Here is a 14,622-nt window from a genome sequence, read left to right on the forward strand (position 1 = left end):
TACTGTGTGGTATGTGAGTGACGGGTCTCACCCGTCACTCGCCCCCTCGTGAGTCCCCGTGTGTATGTTACCCCACCCCCCTCATGTATGTATGATAGCTAAACCGTTTTTGTGTGTTTGTGTTGGTGAACGATGTGATGCCATTCGCAACCTTGCGCTTTTTTTTTTTGCACGCGCCCCCTTTCCCTCCCTCCCTCCCCCCCGCGTGTCTTGCGCTCCCTTGATCCCAACGCCTCAGGTGATTGCGTCTGTGTGTTGTTTCACTTCTTCACACACCTCAAACCCCCCTCCTCTGTGCAGTAGCCTCCAATTGAATCTCTGTTATCCAATGATGTCCCTCACACATCCGTGCTCAATCTCCAAACAAAAGCGATCAACGCATGTCTCTACGAGTTTAAGGCTACCGAAACGCGGATTGGGCCTCCGACTCCCTCCACCTGGGCATAGACAGCGATGCATTCTCTGTGTGTGTGTATATATATATATATATGTGTGTATATATATATATATGTGTGTGTATATATATATATGTGTGTGTATGTATATATATGTGTGTATATATGTATATATATATGTGTGTATATATGTATATATGTGTGTATATATATATATATGTGTGTGTGGGGGGGCGGGCAGTTTACGTCAAACCGCTGGACCTCGCCGGCCTACATGGATCCCCATAAGTAGTCTGGGAGGAGCCGCGTCATATCTTTCTCTGTCCCCCAAACCCCCTACATCTCCTGACAGGGTGTCGAGCGTCACTTTTGACGCCTACTTGAGCCAGCGGTTTGGCGGCATCCGGGCTCATCTCTACGGACACCAGCCACCAAGTATGGTGTGTCTCCGCTCTCTCTCTCTCTCACCACCCTCACCCCCCCCTCCTCCTCCACCTCTCCCTCTTCCCCTCAGCATGTTTGTCTCGTATTTGAAAAAAAAAGATGCGTGTTTTTGCGCGTGTGCCAACGCCTTTATCTGCGCACACGGACACGTCCACTACAGCCGAGTGAACGTGCCTCCCTCCCTCCCTCCCTCCCTCTATTCGACAAGACGCAACCCAGCCGGAAGCGCCTCACCCCCCCCCCCACCCACCCACCCACCCACCACCACCATCACCACCACCCACCCGAATCTCTCCCTGTCACGCACGGTCGTGTTTGTGGATGCCCGCGCGGCGCACCCCGCACGTGTGGTCGTGACGCATCCCCAGTGAAATGACGTGTCCTGCGGCCTCTGGGCCCATTGATGATGCCGCTTCTGTGTACTCCGAGTCGTGGCGGCGGCAACAGCAGCTCCTCCGCTACTTCGCCTTGGCAGACCTCCTTGGTGTGTCCTCGACAGTGAACCAGCAGCTGTTGACCGCTGCGGCAACGTCATTCACTTCGATGGGCCACACACCTGACACCCCACACGCCCATTCTCATCGCTCTACTGCGAGCGATCCGGCGATGCACGCGCATCACCTGGAAGACGACATCCTCGTAGACTCTGTGGTGCAGAGACTTTTGGATCGCTGCTCTGACTCCAACATGAGCATGAGCAATGCCCGTGACCCTACCAAAGCAGTGCGGTTGGTCGTCCCTTCGGTCGTGAGAAGAACTCAGCAGCCGGTGCGCAAACAGCAGCCCCCGTCCCTGACGGCGGTACCCTGGACGGCAGCACCGCTTTCGTCGCAGCGCTCCTCTCCGCCTCCGCAACAGCCAAGCAAGGGATCACATTTGCCGTCAGTCCTGAGCTGCCCACAGGGTGTGGCCCGCGTAGACGACTTGCATGCAGCCTTCCTTCCACTTCTGCTTGTCGCACTGCTGGAGTGCGCGAGTGGGCAACGTGGTGGCAGTGGTGTGCACATCACTGGGAGCATGGCCCCGATGCCAAGAGGCGACAGCGACAGCGACACCGTCGAGACCGACAAACCGGTGTCGTTCCCGTCTCCGGCGCAACAACGAAGTTGTCGCGAAGCGCTTCAGAAGCTGTTGCCGCTTTACATGCCTCTGCTCCTGCGGCGTCAGCGCGCCGTTTGTGATGTGGTGAGCGCGATTGTGGAAGCACTGCAAGTGTGCTCATGTGGCCATCATGAAAACGGCGAGAGCACCACCGAGGAGGAGGAAAGGCAAAGGCGCGCCTACCGTCTCGTGCATCGAGATCTGTGCAACAGGGAGGTCAAACAGTGGATCTATGCGGTAGGGCACCTGTCCGATACACTCGTGATGTCTCTATCCCATGTCAACCGAGAAGTTGGGGTAGCACCAGCGGCACCGCCGCCGTCATCGGGCGCCGTCGGTGAGGATGAGGATGGTTTGATGGAGGCCAGGTGGGCACTGGAGACGGCCGGGACATGGCTGCGTGCGGCGGGCTTGGTCCACCAAGACAGCGTGCCGGTGGCGAAGGGGCCGGGTCTGCTGGACTTTGTCTGCCGTGGAGGAGCGTCGAAGAGAGCAGAGGCGAGCGCCTCCATCGACTCCGAGCAGCCGCAGCCCAATGGCGGTATCCTTGTCAGTGTCTCGGCCCCATCGCATCGAGGAAACCGCGGGCTGCTCAGCACTACTGCCAAGACGCTTGCACTTGCAGAAGTCATGTGCACCATAGTCGAGGAGACGTGCAACGACATCTGTCCCTGTGATGTTTTTATACCACCACCACCACTGCAGCAGCAGCAGCAGCAGCAGCCCGACGGAGGAGGCCATTGCAACGAACCATGCGAGTCCGAGCCGTCGAGCTTTGCAGGAGATGGCAGTCACTTCGTGTCGGCTCTACGTGATGTGCTCACCCTTTTCCGAGCTGGGCACCACAAAAATAGCACGCGCGATCCTGACACTACTCTTTCATCCCCTGAACTGGCGCCAGTAGAGCCTCAACACCGCCACGGGCCTCTCCTCGCTAAGCTCCAGGAGAAGGAACAAGGACGGCAGCATCGCTTGCTCGCTGCAGCGGAGCGGGCCGTTCAACAAATCCTGCATCAGCAGCACCACCAGCATTCCGGTGCACTCTGGCAATCGCCTGATATGGTCGTGGCGTTGTGCAGTGTGACGGCTCACCAGCTGCACGTTCAACTGCACCGTCACGAGCAGCGCATGGCTGATCTGTTCACCGCGTCGCCAGCGACGGCGACGGCAGCCATGTCAGCGGTACTGCAAAGAAATATAGCTTCATTCTCCTCCACCGTCAACGCTCCTTCTGTCGATCAGGGGAGCCACAGCGGCAATGGTGACGCTAGCGAGTGCTCTCGACATCACGGGTCCCCGTCTGGTGATGGCCTCCCTACCGCTGAGGCAGCAAAAAAACCTCAGCTAGGAAAGACGCTTTGGTTGGACGACGACGAGGATGACGAGAACGCCGCAGCACAGCTCATAAAGGACCAAGGGCGGCTGCGCGCCAACTCCGTCGAGGCGGAGGCCGAACTATCATCGCATGACGTACGGTTTCCCTCCACACCTGATACTGCCACACCAGTCTCAGCAGCAGCAGCAGCAGATGCCACTATCCTCATGTCATCGCACCCACCGCCTTCGGTGTCGTCAGCACCCTCTGCTGCTCCTGTGTCTACATCTCCTCCCTACACCCCGCGCAACAGCCAGAGCAGCAGCTCGATCCCTCCGTCTCGCTATCATGAAGCGCTAACCACCATAATTGAAAGTCAATGTAACCCACACGCGGCTAACAAGAGTGTCGAGGACACTGGGCCCCCTACATGCAGCAGCAACGACCTCTATGCGCCCGCTGGGCTGATGGAGCGCCTATGGGAACTACCGGCGCGCGTGCCTCAAGATTGGACGCCAGCGCTGGCCACCCTCATGGCATGCTGCTCGCTTTGTCTGTCCTCATCGGCGACAAAGTCACGGTTCTCAGTACCGCTCGGTGAACCGCTGCTGAGTAATCAAACGTCAGAGACAGGTGCGCTGCGCAGCGCTACCACCACCACCACTGCTGTTGCTGATTTCGAATACTCCGCTTCTGGGGCAACAGAGAAGCGAGCCGCCAGCCCGAAGCCCACCTTTTTTGGCTTCGGCCTCAATGGGCGCCCCGAGGTGTCTACTGTGATGGCACCCAGCAGGAGTGTGCGCAGCAGTGTGTGCAATAGAAGCAACACTAACAGCATCTCTGGTGTGTCCACGGCAGTGGATAGCACCGGTGGTGGCAATGAATCAGCCGCCACCGTGATGGCCGTGGGGGCGCTGGCACAGTGGCATCTGCGAGGACTCATCCGGCAGCTGCGCCTCCCAGCTAATGGGCGAGTGCTGTTGACCGAACCGGCTGGAACAGACGGTCGTCAAGGCACTCACACTATAAACTCGAACACGCGTTCTGGTAGAGTGCCCTCCTCCTCCTCCTCCTCCTCCTCAGCCCCCCTCGCCAGCGCCACCCACCGAACCTCCACGAAGCTCAGTCCAGGAGGTGTAGCAGTCAAAGGTGCGAAGCGAAGCGACACGTGGGGTGCTCCATCATCATCATCCTCCTCGCCGCCGGCGGGCGGCGTCCTGCGCCGGCTCGACCCCGTGTCCCTCCTCGCCAGCTGTTTCGCTCTGATGCATCTGATGCAGACGCAACCGCGCTTCTTCGAGTATGCGAAGTTAAGCGGGCGCACGATGTGTGAGTTACAGCTTGGCGTGCTGGAGGCTCGCTGGAGCAGCGAACCGGGGTGTGCAACAGAGATGCTGCAGCGCTACGCCTTGGCGGCTGCCAGGGGAGCAGTGGTGAGTACCGCGCCAACGCCCATCAGCAGTGTATCAGGAGCTCCAGCAGGTGGCAGAACTGACGACCCCACTTCGCCCCCCCGCGGCATCGCGGATCCGTTTGGGCACTGTCAGGGTGCTCGCGGCTTCACCCGAAGCCGTTCACTGTGGAGTGGAGACTGCGGAACCCAAACCGAGGAGACGTCAGTGGACGGTCTGCTGAGAATGGATGCGAGCGGCAGTGATGTTCATGACAACAACGTTGGCGGCTACGGTGATGCACCGGATCGGGCGTCATCCCCCGCGGCGGCTACGTGTGCATTCACCGAAGCTTTTTTGGTTGCTGCTTCATATGTTGGGTGCCGAGCCCTCGCAACGTCGCTGAGGCAAGTCGCCGCGACAGAGCTCGACCGTAGGGAGGTGAAGGACCTGACGAGGCTATCCTGCGGGGAGTGGGGTCTCTCCGCCGCTGTGAGGGACTCCTCCCGCCCCTCCCGAGACCTTTGGGCTGATGTTCTGCAGGCGATTTCGGGGCTGCTGTTGGAGGCACATTGGACGCACAGAAGAAGTGCCGTCGCCATCAGGCGTGCTCGTGGCATGGCCACAGCAGCAGCATTGTGTAGCACTGACCAGAAACGCAGCCGCAGCCGACCCTGCAGCCACGGTGTCCTGCAGCCCGTCACGCATTCCGTGAACAGGGCGAACATGCACCCACCACCACCACCAGCCGCGACAGTTGAGGTAAAGTCTCCAGGTCCCAGAGCATCCACATGTGCATCCGGGCCGCCGCCGCAGCAGCTGAGCGATCCCCAGCGGGCATTCACCTCCGAAGCCGTCCCGATAACCACGTCGACCCATGCAACTCCTGTCCTCGGTGATGCCGACGGGGGCCCCAACGCGGGCCTCACCCACGCCGTATTGACCTCCACCGTACCCACGATGCCGTCACCGCTCTCGACGGAGGCACAGTTCGGAATCGGCTCCTTCTTCATTGCACTGGTTCGCGCACTGCTGCAACTCCACGCGTCGTGGACGGCGGCAGCGGCGGCCTCAGATAAAAGTCGACACGATCAGAAACCCCAGCACCAGGATTGTCCACCGCGACTTCTGTGCGTTGTCCAGTGCCTCTACGCGGTCGCCAGCATCATCGATGACCTGCTGCACGACTACGTCAACGCACCACCTGCGGCCCTCTGTGATGTTCTCGCAACGATGTTGGTGATGCAACCACAGCACTCGTCGGCAATGCTCAAAACGGACGGCGCCGCAGCGCCGTCGCCGAATGTGAGCGCCAGGCACTCCGCTTGGGAGGCGCTTCGCCTAACGCCGTTCTGGAACGGTGTCTTGTTGGGCTCCCTGGAATCTGCTAGCCGCGCGTGGATCTCCCCTAAAGAGCGCCGCACCACAGCAGCATCTGGGAATAGAGAGGACGGCCGCAGCCGTGCGCATGAGAGCCGCCGCCCGCTCTCCTCCACAACTGGTTCGCCTGGATCACCAAAGGTTTCGCATGGCCCCCCATCACTGCAGCGGTCATGCCCGCCATGGCAGAACCTCCTTGGGCACATCCCGTGCTCCCGTGACGCCTTTGCCACATCATGGTTGCCATTAGCCTTTCGTGGCCCATCTCACTCCAGCACCAGCTGGACACTGCTTGCCCAGCTGGCGACAGAGGAAGATCTTCTCTTGGCAGGCCCTTCGACAACGATGACTCGGTACACAGCGCCCACCACTGCAGCCATGACAGGCAGCGACGATTTACACGAAGTGCCGGCGACGGGTGCGAACGCGGCAGGGGAATTTCAACAGATGAGCGTCTCTCTTGTGTCCTGTGCACGGTATGTCCAGTGGATAGACACGCTGTGCGACGCATGGCGAGTGTGATGGAGCGAGGCTCAGGTGAGAGCACACACACACACACACACACAGACTTCCCCTGCTCAACTCACCACGCTGCACAGCAAATGTGGATGCAGGTGTTTCCTATGGAACATATTCAAGCCTTTCATTCCCGTCCCGCGTGTAGGCGCCTCGAGCGCAGAAAGAAAAAAAAAGGAAGCGAGGGAAACGTGGAACCGTCCGCACTCCGCACCCCCCCCTCCCCGCCCGCCCTCTGTCCTGTGTTGATGCCTCTTCCATATCCACAGTACAAGCCTGCCCCTTCCAAGTAGAAATCCGTGTCCGTTTCCCTTCCGCGCTTTCGATCTTTCCCGTCTCCTGCTGCCTCGATCCTCCCCGCTTTCATACACACACACACATACATACACATAGACAGACAGACAGGGTGTCCTCGCCATCACGCTTTCTCATCAGGACAGATATATAAAACTAAATATATATATATATATATATATTTAATGTAGAGAGAGAGAGACCTGCTGTGTGTTGTCTCTGTTTTTTTTTCTTCTTCTTCGATGGAGAGAAGGTGTCATCCGCATCTGCATTAAGGGCTGGTTCGCGCACGTCAGAGGAGAAAAAAAAGGGGGGGTGTAGGGGAGCCCAACTGGCGCAGTGCTGCTGCTCTGTACGTGCGTGTGCATTCATTTGTGAGGTTGAGTGCACCCCCTGGGATGCCGCTGACCTACGGGTCACATGTCGCTCACTTCTTCGGACTCCCCCGCCTCTGCTGCCGCACCGCTTGAGGTACTTCTCGCTGCCAGTAAAGCGGAAGTCCAGCAGTTGCGCGATGCCCTGCATGAGATCGCTCTCCGCGACACGGGTGAAGGCAGCAGTGGCAGAGGCGGGTCGAGATCTTCAATGAAAGGAACGTTTAGTGAAGCGTTGGAGGGCAAGTATCTCACTCTCATCAAAAAACACAAGGACCTGACTGTGCAGCTTGGCACAACACAGCAACGGTTGGCTGCAGCGCAGAAGGCGCTCCAGGCAGAACAGGAGAAGACGCAGCGACTGGTCGCTGCAGTAACGGTCTCGTCGCTTGGTGATCGAGGAGGAAAGGGAAACTGTAAGTCGTCGGCAGCAGATACCGGTCTAGACGACGAGGGCAAGAATAGTGGCAGCAAAATCAACGGAGGCAGTGGTGGTGCCGTAGGCTCGTCGGTCGCGGTGGCTCGCGTGTACGATCAACTGCATCAGAAGGAGCTTGCCATGGCAGAGGTGCTACGAGAAAATGCTGCTCTGCGCACCCTCATCCAACGCGAAGTCGGACTGCGAGATGACACCAAGGAAGTGGACGGCCTTCTTCGCCGTGCGACGCCGGCTTTGAATGGTGGTGCGGGTGGTGGTGGGTCAACGGCAGCCCCAGCAGTTGTCAGTGGAAAATCTGCCGGTAGCGCGGATGGGGGCGGTTGGCGTGGTCGTGCGGAAGAAATTGTCCTCCTGAAAAGCAAGTTGAAAGACGCGCAACGGGAAGCGGCAAGGGCAGTGGTGCAGAGCGGCCGCAGCGACGACGGAGTGGATGCACGAACGGACTCGCAAGCCCCGCACACCCCTGCTCGCGCTTTCCTCGCCGTGGATACCGACTCCACGGCTGAAGCTCCATCGGTTGCCGCTACCACCACCACCACCACCACCGCCGCCCAGGGGCGTCGCGCGCGCCGCGACGTCGACGACGACGCGCGTGATCGACTGAACATCATGCAGCAGCAACGGGCAGCGCAGCTGCGTGAGCTCACCGCTGACCTCGCCCACCATCAGCACCTCCTCAAGGAAGAACGGATAAAATCGTCTGCCCTGCAGGCGCGAGTTCAGACGATGAAGTCGGAGCTCGACACGCTGCGCAACTACGTGGATACGATTCTTGAAAAGAGCAGCGCCGACGATGAGCTCGTGGCGGCGTACAAAACGGAGCTGCAACGCACTCAAGAGGACACACGTCACTGGCAGCGGGTAGCGGCTGACGTAATGAATGGGGCGAACGGCGCTAGAGGCCATGGCAGCAGCGAAACAAGCACCGCCTTCACCGTCAGTGGTATGCGCAATGGATTGAACAACGCCGCAGCGGCCGCGACACGGATAGCGCCCTATCGAAAGGCCGGCGGTGGAGGTGGTGGCGGTGGAGGTGGTGGTGGTGAAGGTGGTGAGCAGCAGCAGCAGCTCAGTATTTCACGGCCACTCTCACCGTCACAGCCGCTCAACCCGCACTCCGGGTCTCTGTACGAGTGGATACGTCAGGTATGTGACGAGGTACCGCCCGAGGTGGATCCGGAGAGCACCCCGCCAGCAGTTGCGGCCTCTGCGAAGCAGTTGGCCGCGGTACTGAGGCAGGCCTTTCAATACATCCTCCTGGTCGAGCGTCAAAGCATGACAGCAGCCGAGATGGCACATCCCGATACCAAACCCACTGATGGTGACGACGTCCTACTGAAGGAAAACAACGTGTTGAAGAACCGCATCCGTGCGCTGTCGGATGTGTTGGAGAAGGAGTTGCAGATGCAGCGTGCGTTATGGGCGACCACAGAAGCAGGCGCCGCAAAGAAGAATTGCAGATCGTTAGAATAGAAGCGCGCCTACCCCCCCCCTCCCTCCCTCTCTCCATTTGCTTGCATGTATATGTGTGTGTATGCATTGAGTGTAGTGGAGACCATCCCTCCCCCTGTGCGCGCCTGTGTTCAAGGCCTGTTCGTGGCACAACGTCATGCGGTGAAGAGAAGAAGAGCAATTGTACTACTGCTGCTGCCGCTGCTGGTGCCTTTTTTTTTTTGTGTGTGTGTGTGTGTCTCCGTCTCTCTCTGTTTGCCAAGGTATCACCCGTCTTTTCTTCTCGGACTACTTTTCTTGCGCGCGCTCTCTCTGTTCATGTGACCCCATCCCCCACACCCCATCGCATCCCATCCGTCCCCCGCTCCAAAAAAAAAAAAACGCGAACCTCACGACCCGCTGTGTACCCCCTCCCCTCCCCTCTCAAACATGTGTCAGGCTGCTCATGACAAAGTGAATGGGAACAAAAAAAAAGGTGTTGGAATAGAGATGATGGCTTTCTTGCGTAGGCTTCTCTTTTGCCGAACAAACTGCTCAGTCCTCCTCGATGTTTGCCTCCTCTTTCCCCGCACCCCCTCCCCTATTAGTTGTGCCTCCCCCCCCCCTGTTAGGCAGCGGAGCATGACGGCAACCCACTCCCTCTCTCTGCTGCTGCTGCTGCCGCTAGTGCCACTTGTCACTGCTTAACGGCTCAGCCTTCAAAAAAGAAACACACCAACACGTCTACCACGCAGACGTCTCCACTGCACAACATCAATATATATATATATATACATGTGTGTTTGTGTGTGTGTGGCGGCGTTGCGCACGGAAAGTTGACTGCGCCCTTCTCGTATTTGTAGTGACTAGCCTCCCAAACCACCACCACCCCACGGCCTCATAACACCCCTCCCTCTCTCCCTCCCTCCCTCCCCCCCTCCATTTCACAGTCTACATATACGCATATATTTATATTTTACCTCTCATTGACTTTATCCTTCACGCGCACCTTTTTTTTTCTCAGGAGAAGGAGTTTTTATACTTGAATATGTTCACTTATACTTAAAATTTATATATTCGATCTGCGTGTGTTGTGTTTTGTGAGTCCATGGCACACACCCCACGCAGATCACTCATTATCTGCATATTGTTGATATTTTATATGTTTTTTTTTCTTTGTGTCATCCCGCCGCTCTCCTCTCCCCTTCTGGTCCTTCTCATTTCTTTTCTCACGGTGTAACAAACCCTCATCACACACACACACACACACACACACACACACACAGGCAGACAGACAGACAGGCAAACACTTGAAGGCGGTAGGAGTGTGTGTGTGTGTGTGTGTGTGTGTATACCCACACATTTCTGTTCTCTCCTTCCGCTCTCCCCCTCCCCTCAACGCCGAATGGGTTGCGTGGTCCCGGTGCGCGTGATCGGGTCTGTCACGCCTTTGCCACCACCACTCCCTTTATAATTTTTTTATTCATTCATGACTCGCGCCGGTTCAAATCACCTCGACACGAGTAGCAAAAAACGGAGGGCCCCCCCCCACTCCTCCTCCTCCTCTTTAGCGCCGCTGTCGGTCCCGATGCTACGTGCACCACTCCTCCTCGTCTTCCTCACGGTTGCCGGAGCCGCGGTGTCCGCCGTGCACACGCGATTCAAGACCGCCGAAGATGTCTCTTCAGAGTGCGATATCTACGCCCGCTCTTTCCCCTACATGCAAGCGTCCACCTACTGCCCTCTCAACGGCCTCTGTCTTACGCAGAAGCACTGCTGTGCGAGTAGAGAAGAAACGAACCTCGAGAAGTGCCTTGACATAACAAGCTTTGCGTGTGACATCGAGTCAGTGTGTTCGAATCGCCTAGCTGCAGCCCCTGGCGGCAGCATCAGCGCCAGCCGGCTGTATCCGGGAACTCAGGATGGCGGTGCGTCGGTGATGTGCTGCCAGGATGTACAGCCCGCAACAGAGACCCCTGCCATGCCGCTCATCGACGATAGACACTTGAACAGCGTGAACCACCGCACCCCATTTGCCGCCGGTGACAATGTATGACGACACAACTGCGACCGCGTGCACGGTGGTGGCGATTCTTCGCGCCTTTTGCCAGACCGCCATCCCCAGCGTCTACACAGATGCCTACCTTTACGCGAGTGTTCAGCACGTGTGCTGCCAGTACGCAGCCAGCCCCCACCACCACAGCAGCAGCAGCGCCGAATATCCGGATGCAGGCAAGGTACCGTGTGGCACGAATCTACTAGACCTACCCCACACGGGGGGAGTACCACTGCTCACTCCAAGTGCATCACCAAGCTCAAATCTGCTGCAACGGACGTATTGAAGGTGACGCGAAGAGCAGCCCAGACACGAGCAGCGAATGCCTCTTGCAGCCGGAGTGGAACCGCAACAGCGCCGCATCGCAGGCAATGTGCCCCGTTCAGCTGCTGACGGTGGCGAATCTTTCCATAATGACTGCGTTCCTCTGTATGGGTGTGTAGTTGACCTCCTCCCCTTTATCCGATAGTGTTCAGAGTGTATCCTGCCGCGTATCCCTCCCCTTTCTCTCCTGGACTGATTATTCGGTCTCACACATCCGGCTGACGGGCGCCCGCAGGGGGAGGGAGGGGGAGGGGATACGCGGCAGACCCTCGTTCCATGTAAGTCTTCACTAGCCACAATCGTCATTGGGCTCACTAAACACACTCTACAACTCCCCCCCCACCCGGCACGCTTCGCCCCTTTCGCGCGCGGTGTCCATGTGCATGTGAGGCAGCATATGTGTATATGATTATATACAAACCAATAGTTCACCCACTCACTCCCGTCTTCGCTTTCTCCTTCGCCTTTTCCCCCTCCTTCTTTTTTTTGTTATCTCTGTGCGTGTGTGTGTGTGTGTGTGTGTGTGTGTGTGTGTGTGTGTGTGCGAGGAAGCGAGAAAAAAACGAAGCCACTTTGAACAAACATCTGCACTCGATCACGCACAACAATCATGCATTCAGCACGACAGCGCCTCCTCGACATCCTCGCCTCAGCTTTCTTGGCCGTCCTGACCGGGGCGCTTCTCACCGCCACCTCGACGATTATTCGAGGCGTCGTCCTGAATCCGTGTCCGATCGTCTCGGATGTGCGTGTGTCGAGCACCTCAGCGCTCTACCGTGTGCGTAGCTCAGCATTGCTGTCTAGCACGGCCCCTGACGCCTCAGCCTATTACTTACCTGTAAACGGTATCGATGCCCACAGTGAGGCGACAACGCGGCTCCCATCGAACATTGAAATCGTGGACACAGCGGATAGCCCTGAGGACAATCACGAAGACCTCAGGCGCAAGGCGTTGCAGCGAGCGAACATACCAAGAGGGTTTTCCCTCGGCATCCGCACGACTGAGCGCGTCTCACTCTTTCTGTCGGGCACTGTAGATTTTTCTCCCTGCTGGGACTGGAATACAAAAGCAATCTACGTCTCCTTTATCGCGCGCTTCTCGTCAAAATCGGTGGTGCAGAACGATGTAACTATACTTGATGCCGTGCTGCGCCCAGTGTCGCTTCCGGCGCAGTTGGCGCAGTTGGCGGAGAAGCGTCGCCAAGAGCGGCGTGCTGCGTCATCGAGGAGTGATACCGAGAAAACGAGCGCAGTGAAGGGGCCTGTTGCGACACCGTTGTTGACAAACGCAGAGCGGCAGCAACTTGCCGACTTCGAGCGGACTCTCCGCAGTGACAACCACGATCATCCCTCGCTGTACATCGACCACATTGACAAGCGGATCGTGCTGAAGGACTCCTTCAAGTACTACGTGGATGCCTTCGACGATATCTCCCTCGGCGGCAATACAGTGGAGGTGGTGCTACGCTACCAGGTGATGAGCTACTCGGGCTGGGCACCTCTGCGTGAAGATGTTCTTGGGCATCAAGTGAAGATAAAAGTTTCTGCGAATGCGGTCCCATGGGAGCCCTATAAGCCAGGATTTGGGCTAAAATCCTGAGTGTTCCTGACCTAGGTGCGCGTTGGGCTGTGAAGAATGAACAAGGACGCTAGAGTGAAAGAAGAAAGTATCCGATCCGGCACTGGCACATCACCCACCCCACCCCACCCCACCCCCCCCCGTTGGGGCAACTAGGCTATATTTTCGCTATTGCGACGGTGTGTTGATTGCTGTGTGGAAGCATATTGTTTTAAAAAAAGATATATCTTTGTTTTTTTTTTCTTTCCCGGTGGGAGGGAGAGAGAATGGTGCTGAGTGAGGGGGGGGGGGGGGGGAAGGAGAGCGGGGAGGAGTGCGGATCTTTTCTGAGCGTATGTGTGCGTGTGTCTCGGCAGCGGCGGAGTCGAATGTGACCCCGCTTCTCGCATCACGTCAAGCGTCAAACTACATTCTCCCAGCTCTCGTATTCTGATGTAGAACACTCAAGGCCGTAGTAGAGAGAACGAAGACCCCCGCCCCCTTCCCTTACTGCCGCCCTCTTCGGTACGAGATCGGTGTGTAATGCACCGGACACGAGTTTGGCGGCGGTGGGGCCTTCCGTGCCTTTACGCATCTCCTTCAGTGGTCTCTGCACGTCTCCTGGTATACACACTGTTTTCTCTCTCGTTGCCATTCTTTCTCTGTTTCACAAAGTGTCAGCTCCACTCAACACACGAGGTTCTCCTTAGGAGGATTACACGTGCGCGCGCGCGCGAACACCCCCGGTCACAAGCGCACACCAGCAAGCAACCAGCACTATCATCAAGCAATATTCCCCAACCAGTTCTGTTGCCTCTCGTACTCCACATAAGCACCGTTCAGTCCACTTGCCCACCACACTCATAGACCCACCCAGGTCAACAATGCCACACAAGAAGAAGCCGTTCGTGTACTCCATCGATCCGGCGCTGTTCGCCCGCTCGCATGCGCCAGCCACCACGATTGCCATGGGTATGAAGAACTCCCAAGCCTCCTCGCTCTGCTGGGTCAAACAGGTACAGCGGGAGGAGAGCATTCGAGAGGTTTGGGAGTCGACCTATGATGTACAGCACAAGCGGGCAGAACAAGAGGTTCAAGCAGTAGCGCGTACACGCGCACGTGATGCGGCACGCCATGAGACGTACGTGAACCCCGACAACAACACAGAGCTCTACAATATCCTGTACAAGAGGGCACCTCCGTCATCTTTGTGTGACTCTGCAGCGGCAACGGTGGCGGCGGCGAAGGCCCCATCTTCAACTCTCCAGACCAACACGGCAACGGCAGCGCCGGGAGAGGCATCGAGGGCTCCGTGGGACCCAGTCGACAGCGCATACTCCCTTACCGCGCGCACCACCACCGAGGAATACCTCCAGGCTCGCCGTAGAAACCACACGCTGCAGAAGCGCTACCCGCACGGGCCGGCGACCACCGCTCAGACTGTGGGGTGGCCTCCCGCCGCCACCGACGAGGGGTCGGCATCGTCACTGATGAGCTCATCCCTACCGCACCGCCAGATGGGTCTTCGCAAGATAGGAGCCTATCGCAAACCCGAGGACGAGGAGCACGCCTTGCTTTTCGGCTACGACTGCATACCAAAGTAG

At 57.8% G+C, this 14,622-nt stretch overlaps 4 protein-coding genes across 4 annotated transcripts; all 4 read left to right on the forward strand.

The window, feature by feature from the left end:
- Positions 1 to 1,211: 1,211 nt before the first annotated feature.
- Positions 1,212 to 6,548, forward strand: JKF63_06091 (uncharacterized protein; the record flags this gene model as incomplete). Its single annotated transcript, XM_067902043.1, has 1 exon — positions 1,212 to 6,548. One exon carries the CDS (start codon positions 1,212 to 1,214, stop codon positions 6,546 to 6,548), a length of 5,337 nt encoding a protein of 1,778 aa, XP_067758390.1.
- A 708-nt stretch (positions 6,549 to 7,256) lies between these two features.
- JKF63_06092 (uncharacterized protein) lies at positions 7,257 to 9,122 on the forward strand (the record flags this gene model as incomplete). Its single annotated transcript, XM_067902044.1, has 1 exon — positions 7,257 to 9,122. One exon carries the CDS (start codon positions 7,257 to 7,259, stop codon positions 9,120 to 9,122), a length of 1,866 nt encoding a protein of 621 aa, XP_067758391.1.
- Positions 9,123 to 12,070: 2,948 nt separating this feature from the next.
- On the forward strand, positions 12,071 to 13,060 carry JKF63_06093 (uncharacterized protein; the record flags this gene model as incomplete). The annotated part of the gene is made up of 1 exon (XM_067902045.1): positions 12,071 to 13,060. The coding sequence occupies one exon, from the start codon at positions 12,071 to 12,073 to the stop codon at positions 13,058 to 13,060; it is 990 nt and encodes a 329-aa protein (XP_067758392.1).
- Positions 13,061 to 13,902: 842 nt separating this feature from the next.
- Positions 13,903 to 14,622, forward strand: JKF63_06094 (uncharacterized protein; the record flags this gene model as incomplete). The annotated part of the gene is made up of 1 exon (XM_067902046.1): positions 13,903 to 14,622. One exon carries the CDS (start codon positions 13,903 to 13,905, stop codon positions 14,620 to 14,622), a length of 720 nt encoding a protein of 239 aa, XP_067758393.1.

This window comes from Porcisia hertigi, chromosome 15, assembly GCF_017918235.1.
Source record: "Porcisia hertigi strain C119 chromosome 15, whole genome shotgun sequence".
Classification (NCBI taxonomy): domain Eukaryota; phylum Euglenozoa; class Kinetoplastea; order Trypanosomatida; family Trypanosomatidae; genus Porcisia; species Porcisia hertigi.